The following is a 20,138-nucleotide window of genomic DNA, read 5'->3' on the forward strand; positions in this document are numbered from 1 at the left end:
TTCAAAATTTAATAAATTTGTGAAAGTTATTTGTAAAAAAATACACCTAAAAAATTAAAAAATGGTTCAATTAAATTTATTTTTTTAAAGACTTGAACTTAATTATTTTTTTAAAAAAAATTTTTCAACTGAATTTATTTTTTATTTAAAAAAGTTTGAGCATAATTTAAAAAAAAAAAGGGCTTGAACTTTTTTTTTTTAAATTTAAAAATATATTAAACGTAATTAAAACTCTAATAAAAATATTAACCATTTAATTCATTAGTTTACTTTTACACGCCTTTGAAAACTATAACACTAATTTTCATATGGATAATAAATTCTAATAAAGAAAGTTTTGTTCAATCTTAATTTATATATATACTAAACGAGGGGAGTTGCACTGTTCACTCCCTCACCACTCCAGCTTGAGAAATTATATAGCAGTGTTGTTGCATTCGAGGCTAAAGTGTATAGTGGATTGGTTGGTTAGCACGTTAGTTGTACATCTGATGGATCAGGATCCGATTCTAAACATGTGTTATTTTAATTTTCTTACTATTTTGCATGATACCCAGGTGTAAATCATGCAAATTTGCTTGGTTGAATGATTAACGTGTCCTTAGCTGAATGATAAGTGCAATAAACAAACAGTGTCCTTCTGTCTCTCTTTTACTTTATTTTTCTCTCTTTTTTGTCTAACAATCTCATCTCCTTCTTCTTTCTCTTCTTTTCCGAAAGAATAATAATGAGTCAATTTGTGACCATGGGTCTACGATTTAGCTTTGTTAGGGAGAGATGAAGCTAGAAATGATGCTTACCATGGGAGCAGTGGATTGCAGCGAGTTTGCACCCTTTCAGCAGACTAAAGCATTAAGGTTAGTTTCACTTTTTAGACTATGAAACCTGCAAAAAGCACCGCTTTCAGGTTCAATTTCATTTCAAGTTATTTCAACAACTAACTGAGATTTGAGGTTATTCACTAAATTATTGAAAATTGAATTATGGACTCTTTAATTTTTGGTTCCTAGGTTAAGAGATTTCACAAAAAAAAAAAAAAAAAAAAAAAAAAAAACTGACAGTTTCTAACAGCTAGAACCGCCGGTTCTAACCGGCTAGAGAACCGGCGGTTCCAATCCGGTTCCGATCTGTTTTGTAGAACTGCCGGTTTGCGGTTCCACAAATCTGGAATCTGAATTGAACCAAAAATCTCTAGTTCCGATTCGGACTGGTTCCGATTCTCACCGATTCTGATTACGGTTCAGGACCGGTTCGAACCGACGGTTCGGTTCCCGAAACCGCAATATGGCCACCCCTGCCTGGTAGGACTAGATTCAAGATCACATCGACATCTATGGGATTTTCTGTCCTCCTGAATTCGTGAAGAGATGGGAGTAGAGTCCGCCTCCTTGGGAATAGCCGGTAGGTTTAAAAGGTTGCATCAATAGTATAAGGAATAGGATTCACCACAATCCGAGTTCACTGTATTCTCTTCCTGAATAACACTCTTTATTTCAACAAATCCAGTGAAATTGGTTTACTTTTCAAAATCAACTACTTGGTAAACCAGATCTTTAACAGGCACTGGAATTGGACGAGGAGGAGGAGGTAGTATGCTTTTTTGGGGCAAGTTTTTTCCTTACCAGGCATTTCAGGCTTTAGGAACAGGAAAGTACACTAGCTCTTAAACCCTTCTCATCTCCTTTCAAATAGGGAAAGAACTACTTGGTTCAGACATAAGGAACTAACCAATTTGTTGATTTCCCGATTAAACTTCTTTGCCCGGAAAGAAAGACAGGAATTCATACTGGCTTAGATCACAACTGACTTCCTACTGGAGACAGATCATAGAAATGAATTTCAATTGAATTGAAAGAGAAAAGAAGCTCTCTCGAGTGAATCATTTTTAGCAAGCTTTCAAGAAAGTTTAGATCCAATCTAGAGAGTTCAATCTCCCTAGCCAAGTCTAAGACAGTTGATTCGGTATCTAACACAACTCTGCTAGAAAGCGCCAGGCATGCTTCTCTGAATAATTCATTCAATGTTTGGCTTCCTTCATTAAGGACTTCATAGGATGCAAGTTCAGACGAACCATCTTCGACTAGCTAATAAAAGAGAATCCGTTCTAAGACCCAATACTATGTAAGACACAATAGCAGAAAGGAGAATATATGTGACATAAAAATAATATAATATCTTATTTTAAGAATTTTATTTAAGATAAGAAGATAATTAGATAAATAACACAAAAAACATTATAAATATATAATATGTGATTTACAATTTGGTTCGATCACCTAAAAATTAGAAACAAAATCATAAGTAAAAAATCTAACCACCAAAATTAATTTGGTCCCCTGTGAAGATGGAATAGTGCACACCCCTATGTTTGACTCCCTTATGCAAATTGTTATATTTCCAAATGCTAATTCTAACATCCAAAATCAATACTGAACCAAAATGCAGACTGTTGTACTGTCAAGAATTGGTAGAGCATAAACCTAACTCGCAAAGCTCACAATAGGGCTTTGCAAGTTCGTTCTTGATACGAATTTGCATTGGAACCGAAAGTTTAGATTGATTCCTGTTTGGTTTCAAATTTTCGGTTTCAGTTTCGGTTCTGATTCCCAGTTGAAAATTAAAATTTTCAAATAACATTTTAAATTTTTACCATACCACATCAATAGTATGTCCCTTTAATTTAAAAAAAAAAAAAAAAAAAAAAAAGATTCTGATATCAGAGTAAAACTACAACATATAACATAAGTTATGTAGCCTCAGTTTCAAAACCCTACATCAAAACAAATAGTCTTTATTACATTATATTTTATTATGGGTTGGCCAATGTACCGCTAGAGAAAAGAACTCAAAAGAGGACACAGAACACGGGAAGCAAAGTGGACAAAATTATCTCAGCTATAAAAGACTGACCTCTCCTCTTGCATGAATATCACTATCCATTGCTGTTTTGTGCATATTGTATAGTTCAGTTATCATACTATTGCATGCCTACAAGAAGGAGAAGAAATTATCACATCAAAGAATTCTATAGTTGTAGTGAGCTTAGAAGAAAATGAAAATCAGAAGAATTAAAAATTCTCAAAATACTAGAGCATGGATTTGCACAACTATTAGAATCAAAATAGTACAACGAAAAAAATATTTACTGTTTATGATAAAAATATAACAGAAGAAAGGAACTTGTAGAGAACACAGACTATAGCCTTGAAGTTGAAGGAATTACGAATAGGTTGCCTCAATTATATAGCCTCATAACCTGGAATTGGTTCCAATCACTAGGCAGTTAATTATATAAGTGAGCAAAAACTCACATACTGACGTACCCTGAATAATGAAAGATTGTTGAGAGAGACTAAATTACGTAACTATAGACAGAAACCAGGAATTCAGTAAGGCAATCTATAAGATGAACTCAACCGTGCAGGTCCTTGAGTTACACAAAAGAACTCCAGATATAAATAACAAAACATATACAAGCATGGCAATGTTTTGTCATCCATGCCTACAAATCTGAGGAAGTTCAAAGAGAAATATAAGAAATCCATGTCCGAGGTCTGTATACTTGATATATTAAATGAAGTGTGGGGGGAAAAAATAACAGCTTCTACTTAAGAAGCTAAAATAGAGAAGCACATTGGTACGAATTAGTTTCCAACAAATTGCTGAGCAAAATCTCTAATATACAGCATCATTTCATCCAAACTATAAGATATGTTCACATTCACAATTCAAATAAATGATGTTGAAACTGAAAACAGCCTAAAAATCCATTGCCAAGCGTTGAGGAGCAGCAAACATATTCAAAGCTGCTCCTTATTCTAATGAAGTACAGGAAGAAAACTACACAAATTTAAGATTCTAACCAAGACCATAGCCACGAGCCACAAAATATCGCATGTGCATCGAGTCCATGTTCTTTCCAGACCTCTTGGATTTTGTACCATTACAATCAAAAAGAACCAAGCTAACCTTCCATGACAAATTGCCAATATTATACTATGACCCAGCCAGAAGTTTACAAGTACCATATATGACAAAAAAAAAAAAAATAAATAAAAGGGCTGGCAAAGGATAGTCTCAGTTAAATATGCCACACATCCTTAAGCTGCCCAAATATATATTACTTCTCAAAAAAAAAAAAATGGGCCACATAACTCAAGCTGAATCATTTTATTAGCCAGTACAATCCTTTTACAAGTTTATCCCATACCCAATACTAGTGATGAGTTTGATCGAAGAAAGCTACCAGACAAAAGAAACAAACAGTTTTGAGGTTCTTACAAAAGATTAATTCCAGACTAGCTTGCATATTGTTCAATTTTCCTTTCAAGTCCAGTTTTATCAGCCCCCACTACCTTGTCAATCTCCTCTCCATTCTTTATGAAGAAAAAGGTAGGAACACTGCTAATATTCCATCTTGCAGCAACATCCCTTGCCTCATCGATATCAACTTTCAAAAAAACAGTTTTGAGGTACTTTGCAGCTAAATTTGTAAAAAGAGGAGAAATGAAACGACAAGGCCCACACCATGTTGCTGTAAAGTACAAGACTGCAAGGCGAGATGTTCTTGAAGCAGCATTCAATTTGGTTTCCAGCTCACTAACAGAATGGATGCCTATTACTTGCCCTGTGAATGCCAAAGCTTAATAAGATTCCTCTACATGAATTTGTCCTATGTCAAAAGCACAATAAGATACCTACATATGGATTACCTTATAAATAGCATTACAAGTGTTAATCTACATGACATACATAGCTTTACAACCGTTAGGGGCAAAAAGTTGAAAATGCATGGGGATCAACAAATATGAACATCAGTTTTTTTTAGGCATAGTGGAGACTGATTGCTATTGCAATCCTATAGCACAAAGGAACATGACATCAAGGTAAAATATATGGATCACATGTGATCGATGTCACCGTACAGGTAACATCTCTAAAAGGGATGAGATGCGTCTTAATAATATCCTTGTTTGAGAAATTTTTGATGTGTGAGGCATCAATTTCATGGGGCCATTCCCATCATCTTATGGGAATGAGTATATCTTATTAGCTGTAGATTATGTGTGAAAATGGGTCGAAGCAATTGCTACTAGGACAAATGACTCAAAAATAGTTCTTGCTCGAGCCGGATGATGAAAAATTTTCATGTCCGGTTCTTTCGGGTTCCAGTTATAATCCGGAAACGATTTGTGTCTATATTTTATAGAAACGTGAAATCAAAGTGGGTGATAAAATAGCTGGAAGACATGGAAGTAAAGGCATCATTTCAAAAATTTTGCCTAGACAGGATATGCCTTATTTGCAAGATGGAAGACCTGTTGATATGGTCTTCAACCCATTAGGAGTACCTTCATGAATGAATGTAGGACAGATATTTGAATGCTCACTCGGGTTAGCAGGGGATCTGCTAGATAGACATTATCGAATAGCACCCTCTTCAATTCCTTAGAAAGAACGTATTTACTAGATATAGTACCCCTAGAGCTAATAAGTGATGGTGGTAAGCGTTTTTTTGTAACCACCAATTTGATTCTCTTCTCAAGAAATATGGAGTTAGACATAAGGTTGCTACACCTTATCATGCTCAAACACGTGGACAAGTAGATGTATTTAATAGGGAACTCAAAAGAATTTTCGGGAAGACGATTAGTACTTCTAAGAAGGATTGAGCAATTAATTTAGATAATGCTCTTTGGCATATAGGAGAGCTTATAAAACACCTTTTGGTAAAGCATGTCATTTACCTGTTGAACTAGAGCATAAGGCATATTGGGCAACTAAATTTTTAAATTTTGATATGAATAGCACAGAAGGACTCGTTTGTTGCAAGTTGATGAGTTGGAAGAATTTTGTCATTGCACATATGAGAGTGCTAGTCTTTACAGGCAAAAGACCAAGGAGTGGCAGGACAAATACATTGCAAGGAAGGCATTCGTGCCAGTTCAACATGTGCTCTTGTACAATAATAGGCTAAGGTTATTCCCTGGTAAGTTGCAGTTGAGATAGCAAGGCCTATATGAAAGTAATAGAAGTTTCAAATTTTGGGGCTAGTGAAATCAAACATTTGAAGACGAGGGAGAAATTCAAAGTGAATGGCCACAGTTTAAAGCCTTACTCTGCGAGCCGGTTTAATCCGAAAGTCGCAATGTTGAAATTGGTAGACTAAGGAAGTGGAAAAGTCGAGCTAGTACTATAAACTAGAACTACTTGTACATATTATCATTAGTTTAGGGAGATTTTGATTTATTGTTTTTAAGTCTTCCTTCTAATTTTTCTTGCCAGATGTTGAGCTTTAAAGTTTGGGATGGAAAGAAAAAAGGGCAGAGTTACAAAAATTTTCACAAGCACATTGTGAAAATTTTAACAATTGTGGAAATAAATTGGAATTTTGGATAGCATTGAGTAAAAGAAACAGAAATTTTCACAAGCGGGTCGTGAATAATTCCACAGTTATGAAAAATTTCTGATAATCATCATCAGACCTGAGTTCATAAACATATTGGCAAAATTTCCACAGTTGTGAAATGTACTCTGGAATTACACAAAAGAGAGAAATTTTCACAGCTCACTAGTGAATATCCCCACAGTTGTGAAAAATTAGTCAGATTATTATTTATTTTATTTTTATTTATTATTTCTTGTCTAATTCCATGCAATGTATTTGTCATGCCACTCTTTGGTCTTTTGTTTGTAAAGACTAGCGCTCTCATATGCCCAATAACGAAATTCTTCCAACTCATTAACCTGCAACAAATGAGTCCTTGTGCTATTCATATCAAAATTTAAAAATTTAATAGCCCAATATGCCTTATGCTCTAGTTCAACAAGCAAATGACATGCTTTGCCAAAAATCAACCTAAAAGGTGACATAACAATAGGTGTGTTATAAGCCATCTATGTACCCAAAGAGCATCATCTAATTTAATTGGCCAATTCTTCGTAGAAGTACTAACAGTCTGCTCTAAAATTACAGGTCCCAGGATTGTAACCTGGCTCTGATACCATATTGAATTATTAGAGATTAGTTTTTGAGAGAAATTGATTCCCTTTTTCTTATATATTTGTGATTTACATCAAGGTCTATATATACACATAAACGTATAACTATATAGGAAATTTATAATAAAGGAAATAAATCAAGGAAAAAATCCCTAAGAATCATATAAGTCAACAGGAAGCCACTTCAGAATTTAAATTTTTGACGATGCTGTAGGAACTTCTAATTGTTCATCCTTTGATCCTACTCTTTACCCCATTGATTATCTCTATCACTGACCGATGAAGAATCTCCCTCTCATTTTCATCACATCAAAATCATTTCCCCAACAAAGTCCACTAAAAACCTATAAAGTCATCATGCAACCATACCAACAAGAAATCTCACAAAATTATCAGCCTTCGAGACAATAATACAAATGAGACATGATTAGGTATCAAGCTAGACAAATTTTTTCCTCAAAGTATTGATTGCCTTGCTATGCTTTTACAACTTTGCCATTATCTCAAATTCAGGCCACAATCAAATCTCATATTAAAAATCGTTAATATTTCAACAATCACACAATCAAAGAATAATAAGATAACCATCATAACCTAGCATACTTGTAAGAGTTATGGAGATTAATTGACAGCTTGAAAAATCAAGCTCGCCATTTTCAAGAATTGAATTTATTCAGTTCATCCATGTTCGTCCATGATGTCTTTGAAGAAAAAGATGATATGTGTATGGAGTATTTGAGTAAGCAAATGATTGTGAATAAAAAAAATAGTAGAAAAAAAGAAGTAAAACAAAGAAAGAAAGCAGATGTTATACCCTCCTTCAAAGCAGACAAAGCTTCTTGTTCCTGCACAAAATAATAAGAGTACTTAGAATATGGTGATCTGTCCAATACCAAGTACAATTGCATAAAGCATAAATATTATTGAGAAGGATGTCAAAAGAGGAAGAAGATAATGACAACAATATCACCATTATGCAGGTAGCAGCAAAAGCAGTTAGAGGATTGTAGTAGCAGCAGCAGCAGTTAACAGTATGAATGAATCATTTGAATGATCAGACGTGTGCATAACGTAAGCAAATCTGATGCCCATAAACAACATTGTGCGAGAGTTAAGTTGCAGTGAGAGTGCCTTGATGTGAAAAAAATTAATCAAACTGCCAAGCAAAGTGGGCAGGCACCCATAGACAACCCAATCCATCACATCTTGATCATAATTATTTATTATTATTTTTTTATTTATGGACACCACAATTGATTCACATATTCATAAACTGAAATGTAATAAGATTATTTGTAAAACAGGTTCTAAATTTCTTGTCTTCCTTTTCCTTCCATAGACCAATTCTCACCAAATTTGGTAAAGCATGAGTTCTTCCATAATGCAAGGTGATGATTTTCCAATTTCCATAGCCACCATAAGAAGTATTTCTGCAGAACCACCAAGCATTGGGTCCTACAACAGCAAGGTGATGCCAACCGCCAGAAAGAAAACCTATCCATAAAAACCACAAGAAGTAGCTCCATGCCAAGGAAAAAAGGAGTCAACTGCCCAAGACTGAAATTAATCCTTCAATAATGCAAAATTTTTAGTCTGTCCTTGGATCTGACACCCTATTTCACCTTTAAGTCTTACTCTGGCAAGTACCTTACTGCCTCTAACTAGCCTTTTTCTTGTGGTCCTAACCTGCCACAATGTCCTACAGACCTTGCCCAGGAAGCTTGACAGGGGCATTGATCGGGAGCTCCCCAGTAAATAATCCAGATCAAGCTCAAGACTCATGTGGCAATATCTTGAGATCCAACCGGGGGTATCTCCCACCTTCAAGAAATTTAGTGACTCGTACATTCCTCATAGGACTACTTCTGAGGATTGCGTCCTTTGGTGCGTTGATATGGATTTGAGTCCTCTCAACAAGTATGCCAATTCAATCAGATTATTAGGATTTTTGTTCCGATTTGCCTTATTCATTGTCTGTAAAAATATGGCAAATTTTGACAAGTTTTGGAGATCTCCCTCTCTTGGAAGAATTAATAAATCAACTGTAAATTTTTTACCTTTTCATGATTGCTTAAAACTGAATTAATCAATTTTTCAAGTAAACTCCACTGACTCACTCAAGTTCAAAATCTAACCAAGCTATATGTTATTTTATCCCATTCCATGTTTTATTTTCTAAATCAATCAGTAGGACCCTAGAATAAAAATTAGAAAAATGAATCTTATTCAACTTGCCACACTATAGAACCACATCCCATTGCCCCATGACCTAATTACTAAAATTGAAGCAAATGTAAAAGGAAGACCTATTAATTAATAAAATTAACCAATTGACTCAAATTGAAAACGCACAAAAAGCTATGGGATTCTGTTATGCTTTTTTAGCCCCTAAATAATCCAATATGCTTATTCTTACATACAATAGCCTTAATCTGTGATGTTTATTCTTAAAGCACTGAAGTATTTGTGCATGTGCACTTGTATTGCCCTACATCAGAGTCACACAGAATAGAGCTTTATAAATGAATGCACCAAAAACTTTAACAACCAGCAATCATAACTTGCAGTCAAAAATTGCTCTTACCCCTCCTCCCTCTGGCTCCCTCTAGTGCGGGCAGTGAAGATTAATGTAATTACAATAGCTACTTACTTTTTCTTCAGCTTGCTTTTGTCTCTCCCATTCAGCCTTCTTTAGCTCCCTTTCTTTTCTCAAGCGTTCATATTTCCTACGATGTTCTTGTATTTTGTGTGCATTCGGTTCAACCTGTTGATAAAAATATATAATAAGGGAGGAAAAAGATTGCTGCTACTCATCCTAATGAACAAGGGCAAGTTACCTTTTTCAACACCAAGCCAATCTCCTCATCATAATCCAACTTTGACGCTACATGCAGATCACTTGCTGCTTCTTCCCACTGGCCCAGCATGGCCCTTGCCATTCCTCGTATTTTATATCCTTTGGCGAAGTCCGGATTGATCTAGAACATACGTAATTAGCTCATCATGTATGTCAAATATCAAAAACGAAAACTCATACATCACAGTTAGTTAATGAATCTGTAATTTCTTTTGCAGCAGGTACATGCTGAGGAATAGAGAGGGGCTAGCATTCCATGACTAACCTTTAGAGCAGCATAAGTATCACGTATTGCTGCATTTGGTTTCTTCAGTTTAACAAAGACACTAGCTGAACAACGACATTAGAATTCAAGACAAAGGAAAAATAGTAAGTTATGATCAAACATTTGACAAAATAACAAAAATAGTTCACTGACATAAAGAAAACATTAGATAAATTACCTCTAGTTGCATATAATATTGCTGAAGTTGGATTTAACATGATAGCTTCTGTTAGATGATCTATGGCTTCTTCCAATTTACCTGGAAAACAAGAACATGTTGGGAAAACCATTAGAAGATATATTGATTTTAATGGCATAACGCAATTACAAACCTTCAGAGATTGCATCCATAGCTTTTATTTTTTCTGCTTGTGCAGCGTCCTGCTTTTCTTCTGTAACTTCAAGTGCAGGGTCTCCCATCTGCAAAAGAGAAAAAAAAACAAGTACAACATTAAAATACAATATGTCTGAGGCCTTGTAACTAAAAAATTCAAATGCAGGGTCATCCTGTTTCCACCTTTTCAGGTGGATCATTGTCAGGTTCCACAACATCACTGTCATCTAATTCAATATCAGACTCAATTATGTCATCACCATCTTCACTTGGTCTTTGGTCATGAAAGTATTCCTTAGAGTTGTACATGTTGTCACTTCCCCCCTGCAACAAAACCGTTGTCATCAGCTTATACTAATTGCAAAACAAACGAGTAAAATGGACTGCATTTGGGGCAGAAGTGCTTCGCAACTCAGAAAAATTAATTAAATACAAACCAAAGGTAGAATTGAAAATTTGAATGACATGGATGCTTTTGTTAAAGATGAGGAAGGAGATGTCTTCAGGAAGCTTTACAACCATGGTGGACCAAATGAGAAAAAAGCAAAGACAAAAGAGTCCAATGGACTTATATTTCACTCATAGTGTAGAGAAAGTGATGGAATGGAGGGAGGCAAAGTTGAAAAACACCAATATGAATGGAATGCGTAAGAAAGAGTTGCCTGAAAAAGCTTGTAGGTACAAAACTAGTTCGATGTAAGACAAGGCAAAACCTTTTAATGCTATGAATTACACTAGTTTTGTTGGATGATTGAATCCATTGCACAACTTGGTGTTGGGTTGAAACCACTTAGTTTTCACGAGGTCCAAGTTCATTTGCCGAAGGAATAAGGATCAATTTGCTCCCTGAACTTCGGAGCAATGTACAATTTGACCAAAAAAATCAACTTTTTGTATAGTTTACCTTCTAAACTTATACCAAAAGAACCAAAAACCCAATTTTCTAAAAATAAATATTTGATTTTGACTCAAATATAATTAAAATAATCAACATTTGATTTAAATCAAATATAATTAAAAATAATAAACATTTTCCAAACCAAATATCCAATATAATCAAATATTTTTCTAATTCTATAATTTTTTAAATCAAATATTTTGTTTAATTATTTTTTAAATTGAAGACGAGACACTATAAATTATGATTATTGTTCTATTTTTAAATAATTTTTTATTTCCTAATTTGAAATTTCTTAAATAATTTTTATTAGTTAAAAACATTAAAAAAATTACTTCTTTAAAAAAAATTGGGTTTTTGTTCTTTCAATTCAAGTTCAAGAGTAAATTGTACAAAAAGTTGATTTTTGGGCAAATTGTATATTGCTCCCAAGTTCACGGGGCAAATTGAGCTTTATTCCTTTGCTAAATAAAGAAGTTAATGATGTTATGTTTAAGTCTTATGAGGGGGAATGAACAAGGTATGGGTGTTCAATGATTGCAAATGGTTGGGCTAATGGAAAAAAAAAAAAAAATACAACTTTGATCAATTTTTGGCGAATGCACAAAGGGAATAGTATTTATTAAATGACACTACCGAGTATTCAACGATGAGAAAAGATATTTGAGTTACTCGATAAGATGGTGAAGCATATTAGGGAGTCAAATGTGGTGCAAGTTATGGCTGATAGTATGTAGAATATACTTACAAGTAAAAATTCTCATTTCAGTTAGTTTCTTATAGTTTAGAGCTACTAGCTAATAGTTAGTTGAATGTTTAGAAATTGTTGCTCATTCTATATGTGGAACTTAATGGTTGAATTTCCTTTAGTAGAGAAATTATTGTAAGCAAAGAGGAAATCATATTAGACTCCATGTGCTGCCATGGTATTGATTTGATGTTGAAGATATCGCTAAAATGTCTTGTTTGAAGAATACATTGAAAAAGGTCACGTCCAAAATCTTACATCTATATCTAGCCCAGGGTGATAAATATGCTAAGGTTGTTCACGAGACAGAGAGCTAATTAGCCTCACTGTTGCTAGATTTGTGGCAATTTTTCTCAATCCTGAATGCATGCACAAGCATAGGGCCAATTTGAGAAAGATGTTTACTTCAAGTGCCCTTTACACCTTAGTGTGCCTTGCATTTTTAATTACTATGTCCGAAATTTGTATATAGCCTGAATGATGCATGTCGAGTGTGTACTTCTAGCTAAGTAAACCAAGTTGAAAGCCCAGAAAGAGTGCGCGCAATTAATGTAGACTTAATAACAGACTTCCCTTTTTCATCATCAATTTTGTGTTTCTTATTTACCCTAGTTGCCCTTTCCACCTGAAAAATCTATTCTGCAGCATTCTCTATCAACAAAAGCACCACCCATCAAATCTGCCATTTTGCAAGATGGGTTGGTTTTGATTTTTGGCATGGATGTAAGTTTTGATTTATTTGAAGCAAGTATGGTTAAAGGAAAGTAGGCTTAAAACCTTTGCTGAAATTTTAAGTTTGTAGATGACAATGTGGATATGAAAAAGAATGGAACTCAGAAGCAACCTCAAGGAGTGATCACAACTTAGCTTCATGTGTTTCAAAAGCAAGGATTATGATGGTTGAGGAATAAAGAGAATCTCGTGAATTATCTCCCTTTTGGAAGGAGAAAGATGTGGAGTTAGTTAATTGTTGACAAATTATAATTTTCATAAGTCTCCCTTTTGGAAGGAGAAAGATGAAGAGTTAGTTAATTTGTTGCCAAAATATAATATTCATAAGAGGCCAGAGCCATTGCTTGGTGGTACTTTTGCTGATGATATAGACCTAGGAAATTTCTAAAATAGCTTTTGATAAAGCGATGTTGGTGATGGTGTTGACAGAGACAATGTTGCGGAACAGATATATCAAGTGAACGAGGGATTGACTCCTTCGAGTAGCAGGAAGGGTATAAGGGGTAGGGTGAGCCAAAGGAAACTACAGTAAATAAGAAACAAAAAACTGAGCATCTAAAAGGGAAGTCTCTTTATAAGTCAATATTAATTGTGTGCACTTCTTATGCACTTTCAACATGATCCGCTCAGCTAGAAAAACACTGAAAATACATCATTCAAGGTGTATATTCATCATGGTCATTTCACACCTTATGCCTACGCTCCAAGAGCTCTTTGCACCTTAATTTTTAATTCTGAGATAATTGCTTATACCTCAGTCCTATTACACCAAATTTGATAGAATTTCAAACAAACTCCCACCTAAAAAGGATACAGGTTAAAAAAAATTAAAAATTCTTATGTACAAGCCAGTAAAGTTACATATTAGAAATGAATTTTGCAATCAATCCAAGCATGAAAATTCGTTATTTGAAACGAAATGCCTTCCATGTTGACTTGCATCTAACACTATCTGAATTTCAAATGCAAATTCCTGGAATCCAAAATGCAAAGGTAAAATCTAATGCTAGTTCCATTACACTTCCAGTTTTCAGCATGAGTTTCTCTCTTTTCATTCATCAACATTTCCAATCATAATCATTTCCTAGAGTTGAAAAAACCACCTCAAATTAATTTCTTGAAACCTCTTCTTACCTAGAACCTTTTCAAATTCTATGTCATCCCCTGAAGCCCATTCTAAAATTTTTCAAACACCAGTACACAGAATCACAATAATCTATACCAACTAGCCATTTATGTAACACATGATAACAACATAAGTTCCACGAACCAAGAAGATTCAATTTCCTAACAAAAAGGTTGACAATCAAGCTAAAGAAAACCCAGAATTTCTAAAGAAGCAAAAGAAGTGTTGCAAATAAATGTTCCTCACCTCTTTAGTTTGAGGTGTAATTCGAGCACCCAAACTGCAAAAACTCGAAAAAAAAAATTATAATCACTAAAGAGAACAGAAAACGGAAAACGAAGAGAAGCCCAATAAGAATTTATTAAAAAGGATCTTAATAATGAGGGAATAAAGTGGGAACGAGTATGAAGTACCTGTGAAGATAAGTTCTGAAAAAGACAAGAGATGGGTCGTGAAGAATAGAAGGGTCAGACTTGCAGCGATCAACAAATTGCTTAAGCTCTAATATTTTGGCGGCATCCATTCGATATATGTACGCACCGCACCGCTTTGTCTCTTGAAACAGGAGAATCCAGAGAGCACTCGATGCGTGAAGAATTTAGGAGGCAATGTGTTTCGTATACTTGCCACTGACCTCGTTGGAGAATCCTGACTCCTGACACGATGCAAAAACCGGCCCGAATCTGACCATGATTGGCTTAAATTTAAGAAGAAAAAAATTTTAAAATTCGAATATATGCGTCTGTACCCGTTACTATCTATCTATATTTATCTATCTCTATGATTATACCTGTGTTCCGAGAACAGGCAAATCAATAAATCAGTGAAGGCAGAAATATACTAAATCAGAAAGTGCCATCGATTTAATACCGTTCAATTAGATTTTTATATATAATATTTTTAAATATATTTATTAAATTTATAATCTATATTTATAATCGATAATATATATATAAAAGTACGAATGAGGTGAACATTGGATTCTTAAAATGCTCCTGCTAAGTTTATGAATTAACAAAAATATTATTACTAATATTATTTTAATTATAATATTAATTTATTATTTTTATTATATTAATATTATAAATTTAATAACATACTAATTAGGAATTTATCTTATCATACCACTATATATATATGTTTAGTTTTAATTGCTTTTTTTAAATAAAGTTTTAATTACTCTTGGCTATCAATAATTTATTGCTTTTGACTATCAAAAATTTATTGCTCATTATTACATCAAGTTTTTGTTAATTTAAAATTATTGAGTTTACAATCATATCTTCTTCTTGCGGTAAGTATAACCTTAACTCTCTTTCTATTTAGAAATTAATACAATAATTTTTATTTATAGTTCTTATAATTTAGATTTATAGACTAACTGTAATTATTTAGTAATCGTGAATAATTAATAGCTTACATGCTTTCACTCCTGAATAACATTATTATTTATCGATTAAAATTATATAATAAATTTTAAGTAGATTGATTATATTAGTTTTCTTAATCATATTATTTTTATTAATTAACAAATCTTGTTTCATTATTTTTCCATTGCTAAGGTTTCTACAAAATTTTTGTTCGTTTCTAAAGTTGTTATCACGACCCGTTTCTATGCGTCGGACCGGGACTAGGGCCCAGGTAAGTTTAAGGCCTCCGAGGCCCGTAGTAAGTCTGAACCACTAAAATGTAACCATACCAAATGAATCTCATAATTATATTATACTTTGGCCCAAATCTAACATCTTAAACATTTCATAGTTCAGGCCCAATTACAATACAAAACATCCTTAATGTGCGCTAACAATCTCATGCATTCATATAAATAAATGGCTAACCTCCTCATGAGTTTATCGGTTACAATCCTACAACTGCAGAATTCGCTAACAGATGAGTATAAATAAGTTTTAGTACATATAGCTATATAATTAAATAACTGCTGTGAACCCCTCCCCCAAAAATATAGGCATATAATGAATATGACTAAGGGCAGAAATGCACGTGAATGTGTGAGTCGCCACCTTGTTTAATTATTTTAGGGTAAACTAGAAAAAAACCCTAAGTTGACTCCAATTTTAATTAACCTACTTACTAGATTAATTATCCCAATGTTTAAGGCACAATCTACAAACCCGAGATGGATCCCGAGACTATGTCATGCTGATTGACTAACCAATGAATGAATGCTTTGCAAGGTAAATGATGTAATTGGACCAACGAAATGTTTAAATGATTTCGACTTGCTGCTCGGGGTTAAATCCCAAATGTGCCTACGTACTTCCGTTTGAATGGAAGATCAAAGTCGACGTAGTTCGATAGGCCTTTTTTAAAGGGCTTTGAATGGGTATGCTTAATGCATGAGTGTGTGTATGCTTCGTGCATTTTTAGGCATTTTGCCAAAGAATTGACTGATTTTTTGTTTTAGGCATTTGTTGCCAAAAATGTTGATTTAAGGCTTTTAGCCAAAAGATTGATTTAGGCAATTTGTTTGCCAAAAGTTGATGTGATTTAGGCAATTGGTTTGCCAAAAGTGATTATTTGAAGGCTTTTAGCCAAAATGGATTGATTTAGGCGATTTGTTTGCCAAAGAGTGTTGATTGGGCGATTGTCGCCAAAATTGATTGATTTAAGGCTTTTAGCCAAAAGATTGATTAATTCAAGACATTTTGCCAAAGCTTCGATTTAAGCGATTTGTCGCTAAAAATGGTTAATCTTACTTATAGGCCATTTGTTTGCCAAAAGTGATCAATTGAATTGCAATATAGGCAATTTATTGCCAAAAAAACGTGGTTGATTAAGGCTATTTAGCCACAATTATTGATTAATTGGACTTAAGCCGGACTGTTTGAAATAAAGGCGATTATACCATAGTCATTAATTGACCAGATACTTTAGCCAATATTGTCGGATTTAGGCTTTAACACCACGATTATTAATTAACTGGGCATTTAAGCTTAATCATATTTAATTGAGGCAGTTTATTTGCCTAATTGATGACGTGAATGCATTTATGCAGCAGTTTAATTCAGAATTGGAGTAGAAGAGAATATGCACAAAATGCTGAAATTAAATGGACAGGGTTTCGTTATTACCTGAGTTAATCGGCGGCTGCTTCTTAGCTTCAGCTTGAAAACTCCAGATTAAGCTCCTCGTTTGGAGAATATTTAATTAAAATTAATTCAATTAAGTGGCCAAGTATCACAACAGCAGAGTAATAAAAGCCTACACTAAATGCAGAAAAGCAGTAAAAGAACCGCAAGGAGCGTAGGGGAGAAGAGAGCGTCCGTCAACACAGACTGAGTGAGTAAAAAAGTCGCATCGGGGCTGATTTTATAGAAAAAACAGGCTGGAGGGCGGGCGCTGCCGCCGAGGAGGGCGGTAGCTGCCGCCGCGGACGGCGGGCGCTGCCACCCTATCCTATCCACTTGCTAGTTTTACGTTCCGACGGCTTTTGCGGGAGTTCCGTACCTTCAAAAAAATATTCCGGGACCAGTTTCGTGATCCTCGTAATTTTCCGGACGTTTCAAGTACCATATTGGTATACTTTCGGTGAACTTTCCGAATGGCCTCCGGTCCGGCCGGACTGTTTGCAGTCCGGGAAAATAGGCTCTTTGAGCCTCTAAATTTGAGTATTCACAACTGCTAATTCTAAAAGTTAATTTTCTAGCTCTACGGGGAAGGAGACAGAGCTCTAACCAGGCAAAAGAATCTATTTCCTGAAAGAATTTAAACAAAAGAAATGTGAGCTTAACAATGAATAATAAGCAATGCATAATACAAGCATTCACACAAAATGCTTCCTGAAGTACTAAAATGAGCACTCATCCAATCATACATGTGGCACATCATCAGCACCCACAAATAATCACACCTTCAAGTAATCAAAGATGTGGAGATTGGTCAGTGGCGTCACTGGAATCCCCGATGGGCCGTCCTCACACATGGCCCATCCTCTCATGACGTGTGCACCGGGGAGCCAGTCCCCCATACATGGCCGACTGGTCTAATCCTCATTAGACCAGCTCTCTCATTTTTTTATACTCTCTTTTCTTTCCATACCAACAAGAGGCTACCCTGTGATTTTTCATAATCCATATCATCATATGCGCACGGGGGCACCGATCTCCCCATACATGGCCGACGGTATCGAAGACCGCCCTCACAAACCCAATGGTGAACCACTTCATCCCGATTCCACACAAACACGACATATCATCATCACAACACATCTAATCAAGTAGTGCAATTATATGCAAGTACATCAAACAATTAAATATCATAATGCAAGTGCACAATTAGACATTCACATATAGGTACTAATAAATATATATAAGCAAATGCTATAATAAAATAATTAATACTTGAAAAATAAATAAACAAGTAAATAAATAAATAAACAAATAAAGAGGAAGCGTTGCATAGTAATGAGTTTATGTATGATGCATATGATATATATACTACCTATTATTACTTACATTGCTAAATGGGAAAAACCCTAATTTCAGGTCCTAACTCTTTAAAGCAGTGAGCAACTACAGCGATCTAAACGAAATGGCATTCGAAGTAGAAGAGAGAATTGAATTGAATTAAGTACTCTATCTTAAATATATCAGGTTAAATAATTATTCCAAATAAGCCTATAACTTAACCATTAAATATATCTAGCATAGATTCTAGCGAAATTTCTGCAGAACCTCTCCTAAAATTGGATTAAAACACCTGCTTAAGACTACAATTCGATAATAGATTCTCAAAGCTCATCCATCGGACAATTCACAATAACTAATCCCATCCTCCATAACCATTTTTAATTCATCTAAACATTTACCCAATTCACACAGCCCATCCGTCGAGCAATCAATAAAATCAACCCATTCGCCTTAGACAACATTTATCAACCATCACAGACACATATATGCACTTGATAATTCTAAATCCTAAACCAAATAATTAATCACAACCGGCTACCATAAATACCGTAAACTAATCAAAATTAATTTATTTATAAAAGACTAAAATATTCTATTTATATATAAAGCTACTCAAATAATCTAATTTCCTTTTAGTTAATTAAATCTACTTAAATATTCAACTAATCAAACATAAAGGCTAAAATATTCTAAATGACTTGTATGCTTAATTTTCAAAATTAAATTATCTATTTATTCAAAATCAAATTAAACAACTAAAAATTTTAAATTGGAATTTATAGTGAAAAATTTGGAACTGGGTCTTAGAGCGTACTAATCAAAAATCGGACTACGATGTCACGATCCGCACGAGGAGGAGATGATTATGCCTCTTGGGGTCTCGCCGGAGACTTGTCGGCCGGTCGTCGGACCGCCGCCGTCTACGGTGGCCAAAAAATCGTGGCTGCTCGGAATCTAGCGCTCTTCCCACCATCTGGCTCAGTTTTCACTCAGGAGTCCGTTTTTGGCATTAGTTGCGTGAGATCAGTCCCCTAACTAGCCAGAACGGGCTTGACAGTCACCCTCTCGCCGCTGCTCCTATGGTTTCGTCCTCCATGCCCCATCGCCAGAATCATTTGAGGAAAAATGATCGCGTGGAGGAGCTGAGTCGATTAAAACTCACTTTGAAGCTTCACGTCACCGAAGTCGCCTGGTATCGACGGAGATCGAAGAATAAGAAATGTTGATGGAGATAGTCTCGAATTGTACCACTAGGAAGCCGAAAAAGGGACCACTGGCTTTAGGGGAGTCGATCGCCACCTCGCTCTCGTTGAGCGGTGGTCGGAAACGGGAAGGGAGGAAAAACGCTGGCTAGCTGGAGTCGAAGGAAGGGGAAGAAGAGAAAAGAAAGAAAGAGAAAAGGCTGTTTTCTAGAGCTTTCCGATTCAATTTGAATCGATTTGGCTCGATTCAATAATTTGACTCGATTTTTGCTTAGTTTATAGTTTTTTCACTTGGTTTTCGAAAAATTCAAACTGGTTTAAAGGTCTGGTTAAGCAATAATAAAATATTTTTCGCTAAATTTCATTGGTTGGAATAAAAATTTAGTTTTTAAATGAAAATTCTACGAAATTGAATTTTTGGGTCATTTCAGTTATAACCTAAATTTATTTTTTCTTCCGTTGCTAAGAGTTGGTTCTACAAACGGGTTAGCAACAGACTTTTTATCCGTATCTAAAGTTATAACCAAAATTCAAAACCTATTTT

The 20,138-nt window shown here is 34.7% G+C and overlaps 1 protein-coding gene and 2 long non-coding RNA genes across 3 annotated transcripts; 1 reads left to right on the top strand and 2 right to left on the bottom strand.

Annotated features, from left to right (window-relative positions):
* Positions 1-462: 462 nt before the first annotated feature.
* On the top strand, positions 463-9,060 carry LOC149494173 (uncharacterized). The gene is made up of 2 exons (XR_016322063.1): positions 463-857; positions 7,983-9,060. It is a non-coding gene; the product is annotated as an uncharacterized LOC149494173 (long non-coding RNA).
* Positions 2,715-2,996, bottom strand: LOC149494174 (uncharacterized). Its single transcript, XR_016322064.1, has 2 exons — positions 2,911-2,996; positions 2,715-2,770 (listed from the first exon to the last, which is right to left on the bottom strand). It is a non-coding gene; the product is annotated as an uncharacterized LOC149494174 (long non-coding RNA).
* On the bottom strand, positions 4,152-14,745 carry TDX (tetraticopeptide domain-containing thioredoxin). The gene is made up of 10 exons (XM_089724809.1): positions 14,376-14,745; positions 14,209-14,242; positions 10,642-10,782; positions 10,457-10,544; positions 10,303-10,383; positions 10,125-10,189; positions 9,840-9,980; positions 9,653-9,766; positions 7,817-7,847; positions 4,152-4,627 (listed from the first exon to the last, which is right to left on the bottom strand). Exons 1-10 carry the CDS (start codon positions 14,483-14,485, stop codon positions 4,299-4,301), a joined length of 1,134 nt encoding a protein of 377 aa, XP_089580935.1. The 5' UTR covers positions 14,486-14,745; the 3' UTR covers positions 4,152-4,298.
* Positions 14,746-20,138: the final 5,393 nt, after the last annotated feature.

The sequence above is a fragment of the Jatropha curcas genome, chromosome 8 (genome assembly GCF_041381405.1).
Source record: "Jatropha curcas cultivar XTBG-Jc1 chromosome 8, XTBG_Jcur_1.0, whole genome shotgun sequence".
Lineage (NCBI taxonomy): Eukaryota > Viridiplantae > Streptophyta > Magnoliopsida > Malpighiales > Euphorbiaceae > Jatropha > Jatropha curcas.

Coding starts and splice junctions, on each gene's coding strand:
- TDX (XM_089724809.1), bottom strand. CDS start 14,485: ATGGATGCCGCCAAAATATTAGAGCTTAAGCAATTTGTTGATCGCTGC. Junction 10,545..10,641: donor ACAATGATCCACCTGAAAAG/GTGGAAACAGGA, acceptor TCTCTTTTGCAG/ATGGGAGACCCTGCACTTGA. Junction 9,981..10,124: donor ATACTTATGCTGCTCTAAAG/GTTAGTCATGGA, acceptor CGTATGTTCTAG/ATCAATCCGGACTTCGCCAA.